The 24,846-nt window shown below is 40.0% G+C and overlaps 1 protein-coding gene across 3 annotated transcripts in view; it reads left to right on the top strand.

The window, feature by feature from the left end:
• The first annotated feature begins 1,046 nt into the window (after window positions 1-1,046).
• hlcs (holocarboxylase synthetase (biotin-(proprionyl-CoA-carboxylase (ATP-hydrolysing)) ligase)) overlaps window positions 1,047-24,846 on the top strand; it is a 31,234-nt gene continuing 7,434 nt past the window's right edge. Inside the window, exons 1-6 of one of the 3 annotated variants that reach the window (XM_008280059.1) lie at window positions 1,047-1,399; window positions 3,410-3,550; window positions 6,060-6,222; window positions 7,310-8,346; window positions 10,487-10,666; window positions 15,698-15,978. In XM_008280059.1, the coding sequence (XP_008278281.1) occupies window positions 1,142-1,399; window positions 3,410-3,550; window positions 6,060-6,222; window positions 7,310-8,346; window positions 10,487-10,666; window positions 15,698-15,978 (2,060 nt within the window). In that variant the 5' untranslated portion in view covers window positions 1,047-1,141. Of the gene's footprint in view, window positions 1,400-3,409; window positions 3,551-6,059; window positions 6,223-6,244; window positions 6,539-7,309; window positions 8,347-10,486; window positions 10,667-15,697; window positions 15,979-24,846 lie in introns of those variants that run through there. The other 2 variants (XM_008280060.1, XM_008280061.1) reach the window with 2 other exon arrangements.

Below are 24,846 nucleotides of genomic sequence, written 5' to 3' on the forward strand. Positions count from 1 at the left end.
ACCTGTGCATCGTCGCTTATAGCTCCTCCAGCAAGCCTCCTCAATTCTCAGTCCTCAAGATGCTTTTTAGGAAATGAGATGTGCTTTGTTATGATGCACCAAGATCAATTTCTGAGTCACAAGTTACAGGATTGAGGAGTTAAGGAGGCTGAATTTGTGAAATGAGACAAGCTTACTAAAGTGTTCCTGTAGTGCCTGGTTCCAATGTTTTAGCTGCTGCTATCTTGATCTCACAATGGCTGTGTTCCAAATCGCGTACCTTTTCATTGTACTTTAAGTTCATACTGCAGCTGCCTTCACAAAGTGCATATTGTTAAAACAGTACGCATACAACAAGGACATACTACTTTGTCATAATAATCTACCGCAAACTTTGACCATTGCAGTCTGTAGTGCAAAATGAACTGTCATTTTTTTGTGCGCTTTTAGCCGCTCAAGTGTGTATACACATGCCCACAATGCCATGACGTATGTGACATAGCTGCGGAGAGGATTGTGGGTCAGAGTAGCCAGGACAGCATGCTGACTTGCATACTGCAAAATCTGACCGAGTGTCCAGATATTTTTGTTAGGATTAGGAATTTTATTGCAATTAAGATTACAACAGAAAAAGGGGGTCATAATGTTCAAACAATGCATTTTCACACAGTCCACACCACTGACAAGCTTAATGCTTGGTTATTAAAATTAAGATATAGGAAAAGGCTTGTAAAATCCAGAGAGTTAAGACTCAAGGTGCTGGTTAAATGTGCTGTCTCATTATAGGGTGTGTCTAGGCTCCATCCATAGCATGATGCACTGAACTCAGAGAACACTCCACTCACAGAAAAAAGTCATGCTGATAAAATTACTTTGGGTAAATCTGACATCAGAACGCCCAATTTGACTATTTTCAAGTAACTTTGTTCACAAGCCTGCGTTTCATTAGCACCCAATGTTCATTACCCTGATTCACACTCCCTCCCAGTAGGTGGCGGTGATGCACCAATTTGCTATTTGCCAACCGCTAATAAACCTCAAACAAGAAGACGAAGAAAACAGGAAGACTAAGCTGCATATTGGGTCGGATGTGACCTCAAAAGTTCATGTAGGTGAGCAGAAAGACAACAAGGATGCCCCGTTTCGCGTGCGTCGTAATAAGATGCTAATAACTTTGTGCTACGTCTACTTGTGGGTGCGCTTCCACAAGTGCTACTCGGCGCTTATTCGCAACGGTCTGTCCCGGCTGAACAGCAGCAGCTTCAGCTTCAGCGTCTGCTCCTGCTCGGCCTCGGAACCGGCCGCGACACCGCCGACTGGACGCCACGCAGCCGGACGTCGGCACCACAGCTTGCTTCCACTCGATGACAACGTCTTTCTCCAGCTGGGAAACAAGGCGGTCTATGTCACGGAGCCTCAGGTGGGGTACCGAGCCGACACCGTGGTTTAAACAACGCGATACCTCAGGTCGTATAGTGACACTCGGCGGCGGGGACCTTCCTTCCTGGGCCGCAGGGTCACTGGCTTGTTTACTCGTGTCAGTCACGTTCAAATGTTTTAAAGATTCTTACAGTTACAGAGCATACAAATGGCGTTATATAATATATGCAATTCATATTTGGCTCGCTAGAAAACAAGCTGTCACGTCCCCTAGCTTCAGTACGGGAGCTGTCCTCATCTGTGTTCATGCCAGAAGTCTGTCACTGGGTTTGTCTGTGAAGATTCTCAGTCATCCAGGTCATGGTTATTCTCGTAGTTTAATCATAACAACTGGACTTGCTTGAGTTTCTTGAAGACGTTTCACCTCTCATCCAACAGGCTTCATCAGTGCTGGTTGACTAGTTAGGAGTTCCAGATACTTATATCCTTAAGGAGTCATTAACACCTGAGTTTCCGTTTCCATTGGGTTGTGTGAGTCGTTAGTGCTTCCCCTGCTACAATGGGGTTCGTTAAGGTGTTTTACTCAAGCAAGTCCAGTTGCTACGATTAATCTACAAGAATGTCACTGTGTTTCTTCAGAGACTTCTCCTAATGTCTTTCGGCAAACAGCTTTTTGTTGCAATACCCGCTCACTTAAATGAATCTGATAAAATACTATTTATTTATTTTCAAACACAGCCTTATTCCCCATATGCACTTTTTCCAGTTGTTGCAATTCTACTGGTTTTACTTTTGGTTGTTTTAGTCGTTTCCCAGTATGCTTTAAGTCTCCTTCTTTCCAGTTGGTCCAGGACAATTAATACTTTGATGTTCTGCTGCTTCCTGTATCTCACAACACTCACTTATACCTGTTGCATGCTTGCCAGTTCACTTCAGTGCACTGTTGAGAACTGCATGTCCAACTTTCACCTTTGACGTTATGTCTTATGTTTATTATGTCTTATGTCTATTTTTTTGACTTGTATTCTAATTGTCTGCCAGTTTATTTACCTGCACCCCTACAGTTGCAATCACTTACAATCCACCATCTTCACAAAAGTATTTAGATGCTTTATAAAGAATTGAATGAAAATGACAAATAAGAAAGTATCAAGTCATTTTAACAACTTCAAGCAACACGATTTTGAATTTCAATGAAAAACATTTAATTCTCCGGACTGATGTTTGCTAAGCCAGTTCGACTTTCCCCATGTAGCATTTGTGGCTAAATCTAATGAGTGTATCAAATGTGTGCTATTGAAACTGGCTCAGAGAAGTCAACAGCTGTAGTTAATTGTAATCACTCATGACAATTTAAGAAGCCATGCAACAAGGAAAATTGGATTACCACAATTTTATACATCAACAGAACTAATATTTTAAGTTTCTGTATGTATATTTTTAAACCAGCAGATTTTATCTTAGTTCCAGAAGACCTATAATAAATCTATGAAAGAACCAAAATGCGTGACACTTATGTTTCAATGACTCCATCATATGGATCATAAAATGAAGAGTTCAAGGGGTCATTGAAAACTCAAGACTGAAAAAAATCATATGCTGTTTATGTAAATTAACTATGACAACCTCTGTCAGTTTTCACAGAAGAGTTGTAGGAAACGCTATCAAATAGTTTAACAGCTCTTATATTTAATTGGATCGTGACCTCTATTTGGCCATTTCCTTTGAACTAGACACTTCCTTTGAACTGAAAAAGACTGTGATAACAATGTTATAACAATGCTGATTGTGTACCTTCACCAAATCCACTCTTGTGCCTGATCTATCACTTTGACGGACTAATTCCTTTTCAGCCATTGACTCCTCTAAAATTCCTCCATAAATGGAGGACTTTGGCGTCACCGTGTCAAGTCTGCTTCTACACAGTTTTTACATGACATACTTTTTATCTGAAGTGTTTCATTACTCCTGCCGTTAACTACTAATTGATGTCTAACAGCCTTGTAGTGTTTGGGGTAATTCTTGTGTGTGCTGTCTGTGCTGTCCCTAGGCATGTGATGACCTTAGCAAATGGACTCTTCTTTTCGGGTCCTCTCTGGTTTGTGGCCCACGAATAGAGAATATTTCATTCATCATAGAAGCGACAGGAAACAGAGTGGGCTACCCTTCTCCTCACACATCGAATAAGAAAGTAGGCACTACACATTTCTTATCACGTGATATTTATAGAGCAGTCATTTTAACATGGCAAAACTGGGTATTAACCGACAAATTTTGTTTGATTTTTTTGAGCATGCAAATGTATTATTTCATAAGATCAAGTTTTTTTTCAGTCACATTTGTACTTTTTTTTATTTTTTTTTTTTTTATCTCTGTTCATCAGTTTTCTAAATGCAAGTGTGACAAATATGACTCAAGACTGACCTACCAACACCTGGACACAAGTAAATGAGAAAAGAGAGAACTTGTAAATGACTGGGAATACAGTGCCAGCTGTGTTTGGACACACCTACTTATTCAAGTTTTTTTTGGTTGTAGTTTGTTTTTTCATTTTTGCAGTGCAGTGTAGAATAAACCAGAGACATCCCAAATATGAAATGTTTTGCACGTGGTATATTCCTCAGATAGCCACTGTTTGCCTTGATGACTGTTTTGCACACTATTAGCAGCATATTAACCAGCTCCATGAGGTTGTCACCTAGAATGTTTTTTATTGACAGGTAAGGCTTGTCAAAATTTAGCTGGTGGAACTTCGTCTTCTAATAGCTACTGCAGTAATTCATATTATGGCAAGAACTGTTCAATAAAGTAAAGAAATACAGCAGTCTATTATGACTTTAAACATGCAGGTCAGTCAAACCAAATAAACAGCATAACTTTCACAGTTCTTCAAGTTCATTGGCAACAACCATCAAATGCTGTGATATAAGAGGAAGTTCAAGAGATTTCTCTACTGCAGAGTAGAGGTTCATTTGAGTTAGCAGCCTCAGAAATGAACTATTAACAGAGACCATTTCATTGCTTCCCGTAGGTCAAGTAGCCGACACATCTCAACATCAACTGTTGGGAGGATAATATGTGGTAATATAAGGCCTGTCAGTGACAGTGTTGGTCATTTAGTTTATCACTTATCCAGCATGGCTACCACAGCATTCTGCCCCAACGCACCATCTCAGCTGGTTTGGACTCAGTGGAAGCTGTCACTACCTGTTGTGACCTGTTGTTGTGCTTGCACCTGCACCTAGCTTTTCAAACCTATGCTAAGGAACTGTTACTCTGAGTTGTTTGCTCTGTTTAAATGGGTGCTGGCCTGCACTGTATCTTTCATTTCTCATACTTATTCATGGTGGTCAAAAGAGGGCTACAGATATCTGGGTGTTTAGTTCAACAGACTGAACTGGAAATATAATACAGAGACTGTCAACCAAGCAGACTACTTAGTACATCAACTTTGTGTACATATACCCAGTTTGTTGGGTGCTTTTGGAAGATATTTGTGTTTTTGTGACTTGTGTGAGGAATTGGTAGAACACTACCAAGATTGAGGTTAATATTTTTGGTTTTCCCAATGTTCGTCAAGTTGTCCTGCGCTAAGATCAGCAGTGAACTTAGTTCACTTGCAGCATATTTCACCAGATTTGTAGAAGGGGATCTAGTACAGATGGCAGACATGATGTGCCTTAAACGGTGTATGCTCAGCAATGTACAGCTCACATCAGCTACTGACAGAGCTATTGTTTGTTTTTCAACTGGACAAGGAGCCAGCACATATCTCCAGGCTCTGTAAGGGCTGTATGAGCAAGGACAGCGATGGAGTGGTCCTTCAGTTAAACTACATTACAGATGCTGACCTCATGAAGCTGAGAGAATGGCAATGAGTGCACAAAGCTGTTATCAAAGTTAAAGGTTCTAAAAATGTGTAAATTTGCCAAATTTTTTTTCCCTTTCCACATAAACCCTAATGTATTATTCAAATGTTAATGTCTTCAGTGTAGAAAATAGTAAAGAATACAAAGGCCTTGAATAAGTAGCTGTGCCGAAACTTTAGACTGGCACTGTTGATTTAACGCATTAGTTGTGACTAATAATCCTACGACAGCATTTTACTGTTTTTCCTGCTTTTTACATTTGAAATTGTCATTGATTTCCAAAAGTCTGTTTAACACCTTCAATACATGTAGTAAAATATAAAGTCTTGTGTGTATTAACTTATTAACACACTGTCGAACTTTCAACTTTAGTTGTACATACTAATACATAGATATAAGCACAGCACAGCTACATACATTTATTACAACAGCATTCTTTTTTAATGAAAGTTGTCATATTCAGTTTTTGTTGAGACTTTATTAGATGTTGGTACAGTCGTGACTCAATAATCCGACCCTTAACAATCTGAAAACCTTGCTGTCCAACAGATTTTTCAGAAAAACAAACAGAACCCATTAGAAACAGCCTTAACATACCGACAGCCTTGGATTCCGACGTAAAAAAAGGTTTTACATTTAGTGTCGGATGATCGAGTCCCGACTGTATTTGCTCTTTGTATTTCATTACTTAAAGTACAGCTCTTCTTTAATTGTCATTGTTTCAATAGCTGATACTAATTTTGGATGTATGTAGTATGTGTACCCTGAACTTTTCATGTGATGTGTATTAGTACAGACTGCCAGCTAACCAGTGGTGTGTGTTGTGTGCAGGTCCTGAAGTGGTCTGACTACTGCCTACCTCTGGCTCGTAGCCCTGGCCAGCCATTCAGGGCAGTGGCTCAGGCCAGTGTAGATAACTTCAGTCGGCTTGGTGTAGCTTTTATTGAAGATCGCCTTCAGCTGGACAATGGACTCATGCCTTCAAAGATAGTCCGTATGTTTGCTTGAATTACATTGCACTTGTTCTATTTTTAGTACCACTTTAGAACATCTCACTTGGTTATTATTGTATTTGTTGCGTTGTATATTTCACCTAATGCTTAGCAAAATGTTCTAGTTTGTAGTAGTTCATTTCATATAATAATCCATTCACCAAAATATACATTCCTTTTCTGTCAATGATTTTCTATATTTCATTTACAAGACCCCAACAACAACAACCAGCCATACAATCACCCAGATTAACAGATGGAAAAAGACAAGAGGACAACACAAACATCATCCTCCATATTTTACAATAACAATGAAATGTGTGTGTGTTAGTGAATTTCCAGACAGAACGACATTAAATTTACAAGTCCCTATATGCTGCTTGCACCTTGGACATACACCATACACCAGACCAGACATCGTCATAGTTGCTCTTTTGGTCTACAGTTGTATTGACCAATGATAACACTGAAGGTCTGGTACTGCAAGATTTGTAGTTACTATTTGTAGTTTGTACATTTCCAAGAACAAAACGATTATCACACCCTTTGCAATTCTTCTAAGCTCAAAGGTGCTCGTTGGCCTCTTTTATGTAGTTTATGGAGGATTCAGCTTTATTTTCAGTACCAGGGGCAGTAGGATATTTTCCGCAAAATATCTTATGGACAAACTGCAAAGAGCCTGCAGAGCACTAAACAGCAAACAGACAGTTACCTGGTGAACAGTGCAAGGTTTTTAACATCAGAAACCAGATACTTTTCTCAGTTGGTGGAAACCCAACCTGTTGTATAAGGAGACTGAGTTTTTGGTTTACATTTATCACGACTCTAAATGGTGCTAATTCTCTAAATGTGGTTGGTATGTAAATAGACAAGTGCTCTCTGTTGCCAGTGCTCCCAGTTGGCCAAAAGCATGACCTGATTCAGCTTGATTTATTTTCTTATGTAATTTACTGTTAGAAGTAGTATTGAGTCCTAGCTAACAGAAAAAGTGGTAATATATATGTGTGTGTGTGTTCATTTTTACAAAAAACAATGAAAATGTCACCAGATTGTACTGACACATTTGTATTTTTTGCAACCTTCACACAGCTGTCCTGCTTCATGAATCCACTCTCAGTGAGCTGCTGGAGAAGCAGTGTCCACAGAGGCCAAAGACTTTGACGTCACTATTTCTCGGCAGCAGCCAAAATGAAAAGGTTTTCCCTGGGCTATTACCGCACCACCTGCCAGCTGACCACCAGCACGTGCAGTGCCGTAAAGGAAGCCTTCTCCTCATCCCGGAAGTAAAGAGGAGTCTAGAGGAGCGACGGGGATCAGAGCCACTTCTCAATACGAAGGATCTTGGACCTGTTAGTGACTTGGGGGAACATTGCTCGGAGAATCATCACCACATGGAGGGCCATGGTCACCACCTTCATCTGTCCAGCTGCCATGAATGTTTGGAACTGGAGAACAGCACCATTCTTTCTGTCAAATATGCCTCTGTTGAGAACATTCCAGACCTCCCTGATGATAAATCAGTAGGACTGGATAGTGGGGATGAGTGTCTGGAGGAACTTGAACATGATGCTCAAGTGTCTTCTGGCCAAAGCGGTGGACTTGACTGTAATAGCAAACCGCCAAATGTTCTTGTGTACACAGGTGGTTGCCAGGAGCGTTATCAGGTAGTTCATCAGCTTTTATCAGAGTGTATAAACATGGAAAACAACATAATATATCCCCTCCAGCCTCAACAGGCATTGAATGACCCTTGGCTGGAAAACACCAGGCTCCTGGTACTGGCTGAAGAGGAAACCCTAAGCCCCCAGCTTCAGACGCGCTTTCTCACCTACCTAAGCCAGGGTGGCAAGGTCCTAGGACTAGCTTCCACCCTGTGCCCTGCAGGCCTCTGTCTGGAAGTTAGGGAGAGGCAACATATGCAGGTCAGCAGACTGAGCTTCACCAGAGAAGACAGCACAGAGTTGGAACTGAGCATGCTGGCGAGTGGGAAGGTTTATATCAGGGATACTCAGGGAGGGGGGGAAGTGGAGCTCTGGGGGGAGCTGAAAGGAAACGTCCCACATCAGAGGGATATGGTTATCGTCAGGGTAACCCATGGGGATGACGGAGAAGCTGTCCTTTGTCAGGTATGACATTATTCAAAGTATGGGTTATAGCACTTTATAGAGCTTAATACAAGTACATGTCAAAAAATTTGAATGTTGTGAAAAATGTTTAATATTTTATTTAAGAAATTGTAAAATTGTATATTTTGTGGAATCATTACATGTAAAGTAAAATATTTCAAGCATTTTTCTATTTTGATTTTGATAATTATGGCCCACAGCTCAAAATATATTAAATAATATCTCAAAATACAGTATTTAATTCTGAGTTTGAGTAAATGACTATTCAAGCAATATAAATACTGTGTGTCTCTCAGTCTAGTTCAGTTCACACAACCACAGTTGCAGGGAACACTTACAGACTTGAAAGTTGTCCACAAGACGGTTATCAATACCCTTCACAAGGAGGGTAGGCCACAGAAGGTCACTGCTGGAATGGCTGGCTGTTGGCAGAGGGCTAGATCGAGTAATATTAATGGAAAGTTGCCTGGAAGGGAAAAGTGTGGTAGGAAAAGATCCACTAGCAACAGGGATGATGAAGCCTTGAAAAGATTGGCAAAAAGAGCAAATTCAAGAACTTGGGAGAGCTCCACAAGGAGTGGACTGAGGCTGGTCTCAGTGCATCAAGAGCCACCAAACACAGACGTCTTCAGAACAAAGGCTGCAACTGTTGTATTCCTGATATCAAGCCACTCCTGATCCAGAGACAAAGTCAGAAGCATCCCATCTAGCCTAAGAAGAAAAAGAACTGGACTGTTGCTCAGTGGTCCAAAGTTCTCTAGTCAGATGAAAGTAAATTTAGAATTTTATTTGGAAATCAAGGTCCTACAGTCTGCAGAAACGGTGGGAAGGCGCAGAATCTAAAGTGTCTGAAGTCCAGTGTGAGGTTTCCGCTGTCTGTGATGGTTTGGGGTGTCATGTCATATACTGGCGTTACCAGTAGCACATTTTTAATATCAGCAGAGGGTGGACTTACAAGGGCCTACCACACTGAGCCATGATTTAAACAGTATCTTAATGCCACCTTAAAATTTAGGGCCAGATTATAGCTTCTGAAAGATAGTTCTTAAGGCACATCGTCAGACCACATCAGAAATTAAACCTACCTGTTATTCCAGCTAATAAAAACATCATAGGAAGGTAAGAAATGCAATTTTTGTTTAAAATCTGGGATAATAGCGCATATTTGTATACATTGTCTCTACGGAGACATTGATAGTATTGCATTGGATTGTAGACCTACACAGAAGAAGTGCCACAAACAGTTGGGTAACAAATAAATAAAATAGGTAGAAGGTAGAGATATAGAAAGAGAAGTATAATGCTCAACCATTCATGTAGTAAAGTGGGTGAGAATGGGGGAAGCTTGCAAGCCTGAGAACACCATCCCAACTGTACAGCGGTGGCAGCATCATGTTGTGGGGGTGTTTTGCTGCAGGACGGACTGGTGCACTTCACAAAGTAGATGGCATCATGAGGAAAGAACATTATATGAAAATATTATAGCAACATCTCAAGACATCAGCCAGGAAGTTAAAGCTTGGGCACAAATGGGTCTTGAGATGGACAATGACCCTAAACATACTGCCAGACTAGTTACAGAGAGGCTTCAGGACAACAAAGTCAATGTTGTGGAGTGGCCATCACAAAGCCCTGATCTCAATCCTGTAGAAAATTAGTGGGCAGAGCTGAAAAGGCGTGTGGAGCAAGGCGGCCAACAAACCTGACTCAGTTCCACCAGTTCTGTCAGGAGGAATGGGCCAGAATTCATCAAACTATTGTGACAAGCTTGTGGAAGGAAACCCAAAACGTTTGACCCAAAGTTGTACAGTTTACAGGCAACGCTACCAAATACTAAGGAAATGTATGGAAACTTCTGAAGAAAGTAATAAAAAAATTCTCTAAAAAAAATCTCTCTCATTATTCTGGCATTTAACAAATAGAAATAATTTTGGTAATCCTAACTGACCTAGAACAGGAAAAGTTTAGTCTGATTTAATGTCAGATAGTGAGAAACAAAGGGCTATGTGTCTTTTTATGCAGTGTATGCAAACTTCTGATTTCAACTGTGTATATTCTGTATATAAGAATAAGCTACTTTTATAGATGTTTCCATTTATTTTATATATTTACTCTGTTCTTTATTTATTTCTTTTTGCAGGTCCACTTTGAAATTGCAGCTGACTGTCAGAATTTGACATCAGAAGGTTTTGATAAAGTAAAGCTCAGCAACGCCCTGCGCTATGAAGTGTTGACAGAGATCCTCACTTCTCTGGGTCTCAACTGTGAACTCAACCAGACTCCAACACCGAGCCCAGTATACCTGCTGGCCACGTCTCAGGTAAGTCCTACAGTACTCATCGGACAGCACTCATCTATCATGCTGCAGGAGTAAGATAAGGTCTGAAAGACACTCTTGTCAGCTTGAATGATTGTGCCAGTCTAACGTGTTTAGATCTGTTTTTTGTGATTTTCCTAAATTCTTTTATTGTCACGTTTTGCAGACCAACACTATCTGTCTGTGTAACATGGTAGATTAGTCTCAGCAACATCTAGTATGTACACCAATCACTCCCAAGCTTAGAACCACCTGCCTAATGTGGAGATTATACAAAAAAGTAAATCCACAAAGAGCAAATGTCTATCAGAGTTATTAATTTCCATAAACCATAGATATGCATACAGGACTCATGTCATCCAAAGATAAGAGCCAAAGGTATAGTGCCACTCTTGATCTAGGGAAGGTTGTTTCTCATACTCCTGGCAGCACTGTTCCACAAGCTAGGCAATCCTAGCAGGATAGCAGATGGAGAGCAAGCAACACAAACAATTTTGGAGGCCGGTGAGGCCAGCTGCTGCTGATCTTCACATGAACGAGCATAAGGTTGTTGTTTACAAAAAACAGAAAACAACAACCTCAGTTGTAGTAAATAAATGTGCATGTAAAAAGATGAAAAATCTTCTTTTTTTTTTTTAACCACACTGCACTTTGTTGTTCTGCTTTACATAATTAACATATATAATTAGAATAACACCCAATCCATCAGTCCAATCAAAGGGCCACCCATGTGTTTAGAAATCTGAAAAGTATGGTCATATGAAGCTGACCTTCTTTGTAATGTGAAATGACAACAGCATGCCCTCTGTGGTATGCTTAGATTGCCTTGAAAGGGGGCGTTTTACAAATGAAAAGTACCAAACTATAACAACTCTGATTACTGGCATTCTGTAATCATATTTTTAAGATAGGTAAACAAGGTATTATCAAATTAAATGTGCACTTATTTGCATGATTTTTCAATGAACAAACCTCACATCTGTTTTGGGCATTGTCTGTCCACAAATACAAAAGGAGACATGTCATTGAAGCCAAAAATAACAAAAATTATTCAGTTGACCACATTGGTGTAAATACTGTAACATTATGTATAGTAAAACAGACTTTCTCTCTTTGTTTATATTCATAAACACACGTGTATAAATGTGTAAGTTCATTTGTTTTCTATCACATCATGACTGTCAACATTTTCACCTTCCATCTTCATCACAGAGTGAACCTTGTGGAATTCAACTTTCCAGTTCCAGAAGGATATAAAACTTTAACTCCCAGTCAAATAGCATGTTTTACCACTGATGAGTTGCTTTAATAGTGTTGCAGAAATTTCTGATGTTGCCCAAATACTTGCAAGCAGAGGAGTGTCCCTTTTGAGTTTTTGTTGGATGTCACTGTGCAGCGTCTGTGGCTGAATGAGTGCCTTAGCTTTCTCAACAAATGTCTTTTTACACTCTGATCGAAATAACTATATTACTAAATTTGTGTTTTGGCTCATTGCCTGTCCTTCATGTGCCGCTCTTCCTCACAACAACTGAATAAAGAAATTTAAACAAATTTAAGACACGGTTTTAGAATAGGTTTACCATCAGAGGTTACACACAGTCTAATGTTAACTTACACATGGTCACTTCACCTACAGTCGGTCACTCCTGTCATGATGTGGACATGAAAACAGCTAAGATGACTTTTACACGTACTTGTAAAGTTTACCTCGACTGATGGAGGCTTGCGTTGTTACATCCAGATCTTAAACAATACACTGGCAAAAGTGTTGAGTATAGTTTCCATTGTATTGGTATATATTGGCTGATAAGTAGCTGGAAACGTCAGACACTACATGTGTTAGGACTCCGTGTCTTTATTACATAGGTTGTCCACCAGAGAGCAGTAGCCACTTTATTTCAGCACTGTCAAATGTCACACTACCAAATTCAGCATCCTCAAAAATAATCTTGTTTATGCATCAAGTACAATGAACAGTGATAAATGGACAGAATAAGAAAAGCGTAAGATCGGCTTGCATTTGTTATGCAGTTTAAAATCTATTTTGCCCTACAAACCAGTCCATTCACATCTAGTGTTCAGATTCATCTAAAGGCAGATGAAGGAGAATGTATCTATGGAGAACAATTGCCATTTTTACTTTAATCACTTTCTACTGGTACATGAATACTGTTACTCTATTTATGAAATAAAATAGTTTGTTAAATAGTTTTACAACTACCGAGTAATATTCACAATACTACTGTAAATCACACCACTACTGCAGCCCACTGCTAGACCTGTAGGCTTGGTTCACTGCTTTAGTCTGTCCAGTAGCAGGACACTGTGGTGATGACAGCCTCCTACGCTCACTACGCTCACTCAGTTTGGTCCATGCAGCTGACTTCCATCACTGCTCTGTGGGTGTTCCTGTTCTCTGCCATGAGGTGGAAAATCATCATTTCCCTCTGTCTAGAAATGAAGTGGTACCTTGAGCTGAATAGAATAATTACTGGAAAGGATTTGCCTAAACTTTTTTATTCTTGCTCTGAGAGGATTCACTCGGGAGAAGTGCAGGAGCGTATTGTGTGTTTAAAAAGTGTTTAAAAATAAGATAGATTGCTTGACCCTGGATTGAAAAACATTACATTTCCAAATTCAGATCCAAGGAGCATCAGAAAAAAGCAAATAGACTTGACCTTTAGATTTCTTGAGGACATTTCACTTCTCATCCAAGAGGCTTCTTCACTTCTAACTAACTGATGGGGAGTTTCAGACGTCGACATTAGACATTTAGAGGTAGACATAGACATGGACTGCACATACAGTGTTACTCTGCTCTGTGAAGGCTTCAACTTCCTCAGCTTTGATTTTGACCCAGGTGTTTTCAAGTTCATGTGATCCATGTCCTTCTGCCATCATGAGTGTGACATGAGGGGCAGTGTTGTGGACTTGAAATGATACTTTCAGTGCTGGTACGAGTATCACAGCTGCAACTGCTCCTTGTGATCCAGTGTGCACACCCTGACTGACCATATAGTCCAATTTTCTGTTTACCAGCTCTTCCCAGTGGTTATTATAGTCTTTATATTCTTATTTTGCATCATGCAGAAGAGTACACATTGTGCATGCTGTGTCTCATCAGCATTTTCCAATTGGGCTTGTGTCTACGGTTTCCATGCTTTTCACTTCTGTGACAGTCTTGACTATGAAATCAACCCGAATCAGTTCACTGGTAATCACGTTTGCTGGCGGGTTGTCAGGAAAGTGTACATAGAGACCATCTTGTGTGCACATAATGTTGCTTCCTAATTAATTAATTGCTATGTTGTCTGAGTATAATTAAGGCACAACTAAAGTTTTACCTGCAGTCAGCATGAGGACCAGCTGTGTCCGGGGTCAGACTGGGCTTTCCCTGTCAGCTTCTTCTGTGCTCTTCTTCAGTTGGTTCTTCTGGCACTTTCCAATCATTTGTTCTGTGCCCTTTACTGGTTTTTACTTCACATTGCCTGTCATCTTTGTGCCGTTTTCGTTCATGTGATGGTGCATTCTGTCACTGTTTTCTGTTACTTGCTCATACTTTCTTCTGTTGTCTTCACATGCTTCACCTGCCTTTGAGTGTGTACTATTAGTCACCTTTCTCCATAAGTGAGGTTTAGGTGGTTTATGTATGTACTGTTCCTCAGAGAACACATCATCTTCTTCAAGGTCAGTCATCTCTGTACACTCGTTCAACTCACCCTTTTTCTCTCTTTTGAGTCTGGCACAGCTCGACATCTCGCACTTCATCATTTGTTTGCTTGCTGTAACTTTTCCTTGAAGCTCATCTTCCATCCCAATGTTTTCCATGTTTACCTCTTACTTCTACCACTGGAAGTTGCCCTGCTTTTGTCACTCTCTGACTGGGAGCGTATGGTGGTGGGTGGGTTAGCCATTGAGGGGCACTGGGCTGCTGTTACATTTGCTTTTTTCCTTTTCTGCTGTCTTCTTTCTGTGTTTTCTTACCTATCCATGTGGGTGTCTGCACTGTTTGTGTATGTGTGTGTCTATCCCCCTTTTGTCTAAACAACTCCAGTACCTCTCTTTCTCTGACTCACTTTCTTTCCTGTTTATTGCTTGTGTCTTTTGTAGTGTCTTATGTTTGTTTCCACTGCTATCTCCCTCATCCATCAATATATGTCATTTTCACAAGTACAGTTAGCACAACAGAGTTCAGAATTTATTAGGGCTGGACATGAACATCCAAATACCCGAATATTCAATTGTTGTGGTGGTATCTGGATATACATAACCCGCCTGCACCTCCAGCGTTATTACATAGAGGCTTGCAGTGACAACCAAACCATTCCCACAAAAAACAAAACACAAGCAACAAGCTAGCAAGGTATATAAACATTGAACAGAAATTCATTAAACCTGTTCACTCTGTATGCATGTGTGCATATATTGTGTGTTTCTGAGGTGTTTTGGGGCAAATACAATCACCTCAGTTTTGTCTGAGTTTAAATGAAGGAAATTACGGGTCATCCAGGCCTTTATGTCCTTCAGACATGTTGGGAGTCTGACCAACTGATTGGTTTCATTTAGCTTCATAGATAAATATAGCAGGGTGTCGTCTGCATAACACTCGAACTGTATGCAGTGCTTCCTAATAATATTGCCTGAGGGGAGCATGTAGAAAGTAAATAGTATTGGTCCTAACACAGAGCCCTGTGGAACTCTATAACTGACTTTGCTGCGGGTGGAAGAATCATCAACATGAACAAACTGGAATCTGTCTGATAAATATGACTTAAACCAATTTAGTGCAGTTGCTTTAAGCCCAATTAAACATTCCAGTCTCTGTAATAAGATGCTGTGATCCACTGTATCAAATGCAGCACTGAGATCCAGCAGAACGAGTATAACACCACACTTATCTCAAGTGTAATAGCATTTAGTGTCAGTATAAATTGATTGTACACAGTCTGTTTATAGTGGTAGAGAAACTGCTACAATATCTTGTATAAAATGTTTTTGAAAAATGTCTTCTCTGCTCCCATTTATTCCACACAGGAGGCTAAGACCAACTGCCTGAAGTGGCTGCAGAAACATGCAAACGTCGATGGCGTCCTTACTAAATCCAAGAGCTCTCTTCGGATGGTATCCACTTCAGAATTCCAGGATGGTTCTTTGCTTCCTGAGGGCTCACTGGCCCTGGTCACTGACTCTTCAGACTCCCAGAGCTGGCCGCAGTTCAGTATGGAGACCTACCGGAAGAACCTGAAGACCAGCCTTCTAGGCCACACCGTGCTGTTTGCTGAGATCGTCACTTCGACCATGGACCTGTTTGAAGGGTAACACATTTTCCTCTGAGCCTGTTTATTGTTTGAAATGTGTGCTTGAGCCAACAGCAGTATATTCTCACAGGCAGAATGGATGTATGACTTTGTGACCAAGAAAAGGGGCGCTTTGGTTTTGACTGCTGCACAGGCTGACCAGCTGTACCCTGACAGCACCTTTCACCACCCTGAAACACAGTCAGCTGCAGCTATTTGAATAACATAGTTCAGGTTACTTTGAATAGTTGAGCCCCCAAAGTCCAGATGACATTTTACGTCCTGCCATCTTGATATGCGATGCCGGGAAAAGTATTTGCCCCCTTCTCAAATTCTTATTTTTTTGCATATTTTTCCACTTTAATGTTTAAGATCGTCGAACAAATGTAAATATCAGACAAAGATAACCCAAGTAAACACAAAATGCAGTTTTTAAATGATGATTTCATTTATTAAGGAAAAAAAAACTATTCAAAGCTACCTGGCCCTGTGTGAAAGAGTAATTGCCCCCTGAACCTAATGACTGGTTGGGCCACCCTCAGCAGCAACAACTAAAATCAAGCATTTTCTAGAACTGGCAATGAGTCTTTCACATCTCTGTGGAGATCTTTTGGCCCACTCTTCTTTGCAGAATTGTTTTAATTCAGCAGCACTGGAGGGTTTTTGAGCATGAACGGCCTTTTAAAGGTCATGATATTCAAAATATTCAAAAAAATAAGAATCGAGAAGGGGGCAAATACTTCTTCACAGCACTGTACATTATGCGGAACATTATCTTATCAAACATCCTTACCTGTGTAGACACATTCTTGTTAACACAATAATTCTGGAACATAGCAGAAACTTTATATGTAACATCACAGGCCCCCATATGGAGTATCTAGTCTTATTACATTTTGGGCATCTTTCTTCATAAAATATTAATACAAATACACTGATTTCACAGAAACTGCTTTGACTTCTAAACACTTTAGTTGATAGATTTAAAAGGTTTACACCAGGTATTTAGCAAGCAAAAACAAACATGTTAGTGTGGGAAGTTTTTTTCTAAACAATGAGCACATTGCCTAAGTTAAAAAAATAATTTTTGTGAACACAGTAATTCATGATGAAAAATTGTGTGAACACCACAGTTAGGTAGATGGTCTGATTAGATTATGATGTACATTCATTTGTGTACGTGTGTGATTGTGCATGCGTGCGTGCGTGCACACTCTGGTGTGGGAGGATAGACGGGCTGGAACTAATTAAATGCTGAAGTGACCTCACTGCAGCGAAGGCAAGTTGCACCTAATGGACGTCTTTGTCTGCATCACACATGTGAGTAAATGTGGCCGTTGAGCAGGTCGATCAGGCAGCAGGTGGGAGCAATTAAAACTGTCATAAAGTTTGAAAAATGGATTGTAGAGCAGCACTGAGCTGATTGGAACAGACAGTGTTGTCATTAAGGTTATACAAAAACGAAAGCAGGGTGAATGAGTAGGCCATGTAACCCCAAACTGGTTGCCGCAGTTTGATTTCACTGCTAATGTTTGAGTTTCCAGATGTCTCTCTGGAGCAGCCTTGATTAATGTTATTATTAAGGAATGCCTGTTTCATTTCTTTAAGCATTTATGTTTACTAAGTATTCACAGTGAATATTTTCAGAGAAAACACACCTTTTTTTTTTTTGGTAGAATTTGCAGTTTTAAACAGTTGTAGAGAGGTGCTAGTGGGAGCTATCAGAGAGGGAGTTGCGTTGAGTTTTTGCTTGGTGATCAGTGATGCTTTGATGTATGCCAAGTAGCAGAGAATATTTTGTGTTTTTATGGGTTTTAACGGGAATTTCAGTGTATCTCCTTCCTACTACAAATGTTTTGTCCAACAATTCTCATTTAGATTGATATATTCAAGGTCAGTAGGCATACCAATCTTACACATGAAAGTCAGTCTTCTAGTCCTGAATGGTACGCAGCTGTATAAGAGTTTATTTTATTTTATTTTATTTTATTTTTTCTGAAGTACCCCTTTAAGCCAGTGTGTATTTTGTCACCTGATTTTCATTCAGACATGTGAATGATTCGTACTAAGACTGTGTCAACACCCACAGGATCCCAAGGATCTGCTGCCAACTTCCCAGTGCCAGACACCACAGGAGACCTCTGGAGCTCCTATGTCTGTGCTCCAGCAGCTTAGAGCGCTTTTAGTGACACGGGGGCAGGCACAAAATTAGGCCAGTGATTTTATTGTTGTGGCTGATCTGTGTACCTGTCAAACAGGCTGTCTCTGAGTGAGTTCTGTTGTTGTTCAACGAGAAGGAAAGAAATATATCTCATCTGAAACACAGTTAGGTAAAACTAGTGTATTGACACAAGCCTGCCAGGGACCACAGTGATTCTATGTTGTTTGTGCTGAGCTGTTGCTTTGACTTGGTAAAATACGTAAATTATTTTCTCTGTATGTAGTAACAACATTAATTAATTTGCGATTCAGCAACATGACAGCAAGAAATGTATTTTAGGCAGAGTTAAAGGTAATGTGTGTGCAATGCAACAGATGGATAGAGAGGTGGGAAGCCCTTCATTTTGATTTAAGCTAGAAGTGCAGCTCTTTGTGTTGTCTGATACAACATTCAACTGCACCGTATTTTCTTCTGAGCAAATGTAGTCACTGCTAAAATCGCAGCCATGAATGCTCGTACCCACATAAACTTAATTTGGTTGCAGTTTTGCGTTTTTTTTGTGGTTGTTCCTAATGCTGCATATTTTAACAGACCTTTTTACTTTCTTGAGAATGTTTAAGGAAATAGTCTCTCATTTGTAGAATGGGGTTATGTTGTTAATCAAAACAGCAAATTGTTGGACAGATGATGAATTTCACATGAGTCAGTTATTCAAAACCTCTCAAGTGACAATGACTGAGCTTTTCTAATATCTGCCAGATAAATAAGGCATTGAGATCTGCCCTAATAGACAGAGAGGGACTGTGTCGAAAGTTCCTGCAGGTCAGCACTGTCTGAAATTAAAGAGCTGATGAAAACAGGTTCAGCCACTTGAGTGCAGAGGCTTGAAGCTAAGGCTCAATGGCTTGCAGACCGTGTGTTTGTTCATGGTATTATTGCTTTGTTTGACTGGTAGCAGCCAATAATAGCTAGTACTGAGACACAGGACAGTATTTTCACAAGGTCACACCGATTTGGAGTGCCGGTGCTTTTTAGTGAGCAGCTTCACATCGTGCAGCCTTTAGTCACTGTAATGTTTCTGTCGTATGTTGAACACATGGCACGGGAAGTCCACGGTCCAGTCATGATGTTTCAGTTTATTCTTTGTCAGTTTCAGTGCGTGATAGAAGAAATAATTTGCCCTATTTGTTTTCTGGTGGAGATTTAATTGAAAAAATTGAAAGTGTGGCTGACTAGAAACAAAAAAAATGTTGTTATCATACTAAAGCACAGCATAATTCTTACAGTTTTGAGTAAAACAGATTAAAATACTTAGAAGCAATATTTAACATGGCAAATATCAATTCAGTTCAATTCAGTTTTATTTGTATAGCACAGTTTACAACACAGCACCTACCATATAGGTATAGACATTATCAATTTAAACAGAGAACCCAACAATCCAAAGTAGCCTTTGGACTCGCTCTGAGCAAGCGGTCGGCAACGGTGGGAGGGAACCAAAAGAAAACCTCTGACAGAACCAGGCTCAGGAAAGGCAGCCATCTGCCTGGACCGGTTGGATTGAGAGTGGGGAAGAGGGGGGGGTGGGGGTAGCAGGATAGCAAATGAAGAGCAAGTAGTAGAGCAGAACAATAAATATTTTGGGGGTCGATGAGGCCAGCAGCTGCAGATCCAATTTTTATTTTTATTACACAACATGAATCTGATACTCAATACTGCACACGTATATTACATACATTGTGTGGTTACTTTATGTAGAACAACACATTCAAATATAATCATGCCAGATAATTAAAAAGGAAGATAAAGATGGCCATAGGGATTCAAAATGATGTTGTAGTCAACCCATTCTGCTGTATATTGTATTTTTTAATGTTTACTATTGACACATCAGCAGAGATGCAGCGCAGCAAAATTACAAAACCCAGCCTTAGAATTTATGGTTCCATAGATTTCCCCTCCTGCCTAACAGTCTCAACTAGATTAATTGTTCTATCTTCATCATTAATGGCTGTTAGCTATTTTTAAATTAATTATCAGAAAATGATGATTAATCCTTGTCACAATTCTTGGTTGGCGGTTGGTGTTTAGTTAAGGACAGTTAGCGGTGTGAAAGTGTTAGAATTGGGGGGAAATGTTGGGATAAGAGCCTGTGGAGACCACTTGGCTGGTACAGAGAGCATAATGATTCTTTTCCTGCTGTGCTGAGATTGATCCCTGTGCCTGAAGCAACTCTTCCTTCATGTTGACTTTTTCTTGCAACAGCTTCAGGCTTTTTTCAGTCAAAACAGATATGCATACATGAAGCTAAGTAGCAATGGATGTAAATTTAATTCAGATTATTTTCCCTTTTACTTGTGGGTATATGATTTTTTTTCCATGATGTCTGCACATGTGGAAAGTATTTTTGCATTAACACAGTTTTTTTTAAACACCATCACTTTCTGTCATTACTACTTCTGTGACTAAGAGTCTTTATAATTTCTCATTTTGAAACAGTACATATTGAACAGCATCGTCACACACACAGAACACTTAAGTCGTCCCTTCATATTCTAAAGTCTAAATAGAAAAACAACTTTAACAAAAGGACTCTTTTACCTAAAACTGTTCCAGTTGTTGTGCAAAACCCCTTTCAATCATTGTTTGTTTTTACAAGCAATCCAATATCCAAACTGACAATGCATAGAATTAGGTGGTGTTTCCTGTGAAAAATACACACCCCAGGACAGGGGTTTGGTGCAAAGAAAATGGATTCCTCATAACTGTGGCAACAGGTTTGACCATAAAAATCAAATTGCCCCAATTGACCTTGCATGCTCCACCTGCAATTATAAAAGATTGTAAGCAGATGCCTAAACGTCCTCATTTCTTATTCCAAGGAACATATGGTGCAGTGTTTGACTTAATTTTTTTTTTTTTTTTTTGTCCAGTGGAAGGAATGTTATACTCCAAAGCCCAGTCCTTCCTGCACTGATGATTTCAACATAAGGAAGGACTATGAGGTCTCATGAGGTTCAGAAACCTGCAAGTTTTTATTTCACTTCATTAAGACTAATCTGAACTACCAGCAAGCAGTTTAAGCAGTTTCTTTAAAAAGAAAAAAAAAATCACTGGTAACATTGTATTCACTATTTTCATTGATTTAATTCCAAAAACTCATCTCTGTATCAGAGTTACATGTTTAGAAAAGTTTGACGACCGTAAACATACTTAGATGTGATTCTACACTGTTGCTTTCTCAACAGTGTACAGATCCACTCACCCTCAGCTACTCACTGCAGCTGGAGCACACCAGCCACCTACAACGCTGCTGTGACACTGTAACACTGTGCTACACAATGACAAGTTGTAATATTGAAATAATTTCACCACACATCTTCACCCTGAAAACTAATTGTGAAGAAGGACGATACAGAAAGTCCCTCCCTTTAAGTTGATAGGATTGGTTCGTTAGGTTTTATTACATATGAAGCCCTGGAGGCCTAAATCCGTGTTTGTAGAATGTCGCCAGTACACTGCAGTTTTACGGTGGACAGGATCACTTATTCTTACTATAGGGCTGCAACTCAACTTGGGTAACGTCTGCTGTACGCCTCGCAGCCTGGAAAACAATCCTCCCATCGAGGTAGTCAAACAAGAATGAAAACTAAATCGTGAACATAACCAGCAGCTACTGCCATGGCTAACTCTTGTCCATATATTGAGTTAAGCTGTAATCCCCATGCCTCTATTTCTTGATTAACCAGTATAATAAGTGATAGCAAGTTGTTTTGTAAGAAATGCTTTTACTTTAGATGAGCACCAATTTGAGATCCACAGAAGATGCCATCTACAACGCTCTGGATCACGGAAGAGACCTGGCACATACATTAGGATGCTCTTAATGGACTTCAGTTCTGTAGAATTAAGATTAATGAATGCTTGGAGTGCAGTCAGATTAGATTTTATGTGATTTCAGCTTCACTGAGGCTTGACTGGTTTCACAGCCGTCACGACAATGTCAGAGCCAAAAGGCTCCAGTTTTGCTTCAAGTATTGGGAGTGCTTTGTTTGTTCTCCTGTTTAACAACATTCTCACATATCACTGCAGTTCTATAGATATTAACACAACAACCTCACGCTGTCACACAGGTTTAATGGACCGGTGTGGTTCTGTTTAGCAGTGATTGCTCAGATTTAACACGAAAAAGTCGGATTTTTTCTGTTCTCTTGTATTTTTGTTCTGAATGTCTTAAAAGATGGATTTTGTTGAAGTGTCATCCCCCCAGTAAAGTTTCCAGGTCTGCATTTTCTGGTTGCATTTCAGATTTAAACTCCAAAGATGCTTAAATACGCATTTTAACGCCATCATTCCCAGCAGTCTGGTATCTAAATTCCACAGCCTAGGCCTCCGGACCAACCATTCCCAGGCAGTCGAGTTAGGAAATCAGACATCCTCCAACCTCAACCTGAACACCAGTTGTTGCAACCCCACTCCCCAGTCCCTGGGGGAGAGCTGGGGCAGCAACAAGACAGCCACTGGATGCTGTGAAAACAAGAGTTAACAAAAGCTGTATTATTGAAAGATGAGTATTTAACAAAATATTGACCACAATGGAGGGGAAAAAAAGAAGAAACTAAGGGCGGAGGGTGCTATTCCAGTGAAATATAGAACCACAAGAGTACTTTCACTGGTATGTTTTGTACATGTATCATAATCTGCGGTACCAAAATACAAGTAATATCTATAAGACTAAATACACAGGAAGTAGCACCCCTATTTGAAGTCTATCATGACTTGTCTGTCACAAAAGAAGTTTAACTGTAGCAGGGCCCTTTAGCCCACACCAGAAAAACTGTTGGTATCCATTAAACTCTCTCATATTTGCTGGTCAGAATATAGTGATTTTTAAGTGTAGATTTGATGCTTCACCTTTTTACTCATATTTTGTTATAGTTAGCTAAATTAATGAATTAGTTTAAATTCAAAACACAAGACACTTGCTTACAAAACCACAACGAGAACAGCTCCCTCCTACCTGAACTCTCTCATTCGCATCTGTTACCTATAACTGATAACTACCTATTGATGCATTCTACATTTCTACAATTTCATTTAGCAGACACTTTTATCCAAAGCGACATACATTGAACTTGTTCTATGGCACTTATCTAGATTGTTTTCTCCTGACTAGATCCTTACTTGTGTTATATCTGCTCTCAGATGTACGTCGCGTTCGATAAAAGCGTCTGCTGAATGAAATTGTAGAATTGTAATTTGTGAAGTCCACTTTGATGAGACCATCTCATGTGAGATTAGCTACCTCAGCAGTTGGTATTGAATCATGAATAATGCACACAGGTGTTATAGTCTGTGACATAAACTGCTGGACATGAATACGAGGAGGCTCTGGCTTTGGACAAACAACACCAAACGGGACATTTTATAGGTGTGTAGTCTAATAGATGGCTGTATATTGCTGTCCAGTGTCTCTGCCACACCAGGTAGGCCTATTCCAGAAAAGCAGGTAGTAACGCAAGGTCATGCATCGATGCCTCGGCCGCCCCGTAGTACTGGAGCAGCTCTCTGTCATTGATGACTTCCAATGGTGCTATTTGGAAATGATAATTTCTTGCTTTTCCTCAGTAAACAAGATTAACTAAATTAATCACATTTACAGATTAGTTTGTCCTCTCTTATTGATCACCTCTTTGATGCTGCCAGATGATCAATGCAAACACGCTTATGCATGGCAAATCCTGTTTCAAAAATGAGCAGCGGTGGCAGAAAAAAAATCTTTTAATCTGAGATATTTTAATCTAGGAAGTGAGAGGGCTTTTGGTGGAGGAGGGGCTCGTTTGGGAGATAACTGGCTTTCAGAAAAATATCTTTACTGACCACATCAAATCCACCTGATTACATGTTATATGTATTAGTAAAAGTAATGGTGGAATCTGTTGAATTCATTTTATTTTGGATCAGTAGCTTTACATCAAATCAGACTGTTTCTAAAATGCCTGGTCTGTTTCAGATGAACAAACTGACACATGCTTTGGGTGACAAAAGCAAAATACGACCGCCTCTTTTAGTTTTATGGCATTGCCTGCCTTGTCCTTATGTGTGAGAAAATTGAAGAAAGATGGTGCCTGCATTACCGTCTTTCCAGCGTATGATCACAGGTCCTCCTCTACCCTTTTTTATCTTGCGTATGACTCAGCTGGTGGGCTCGTTCTCCTGACCTCCTGGGTCTGTGAGGGCGACCCCTTTGGCTCAGCTGCCCCTAAAACAAAGAGTTCTGAGCAGGGATTCAGAGAGCCATGTTCTTCCTCTTGGGACAATGCCTCGCTTCACTGTCAGATATGCTACTTTTCCCCAGTCTGTCAAGTGCAGAGGTGTTCAGTGAAGAGCCGGGTCTTCAGTATTTTCTAAAACACTGAGAGTTCAGGTATGAGGGAGCTGTTCTTATTGTAGTTTTGTGGTGTCAGAGTTTTGAATTGATGCTGGCAGCAACTGGATGCCAGTGAAGCGATCTGAACAGCGTGGTGACATGGGCTGGTTTTGGCTGGTTGAAAAGTTGTAGTTATATTTTAGTAGCATAAATGGAGTGGCTGCCTTTGAACCCAAACATATATTACTTGTAACGAGTATGTCGTGCCACAGACGATAATATTAAACCTTGTGATATTGCCTGCTCCTCCAGAAGTGGCCCATCTGCACGAAATCAATGACTATATTTGACAGCA

The sequence above is a fragment of the Stegastes partitus genome, unplaced genomic scaffold (genome assembly GCF_000690725.1).
Source record: "Stegastes partitus isolate 25-593 unplaced genomic scaffold, Stegastes_partitus-1.0.2 Scaffold180, whole genome shotgun sequence".
NCBI classification, from domain to species: domain Eukaryota; kingdom Metazoa; phylum Chordata; class Actinopteri; family Pomacentridae; genus Stegastes; species Stegastes partitus.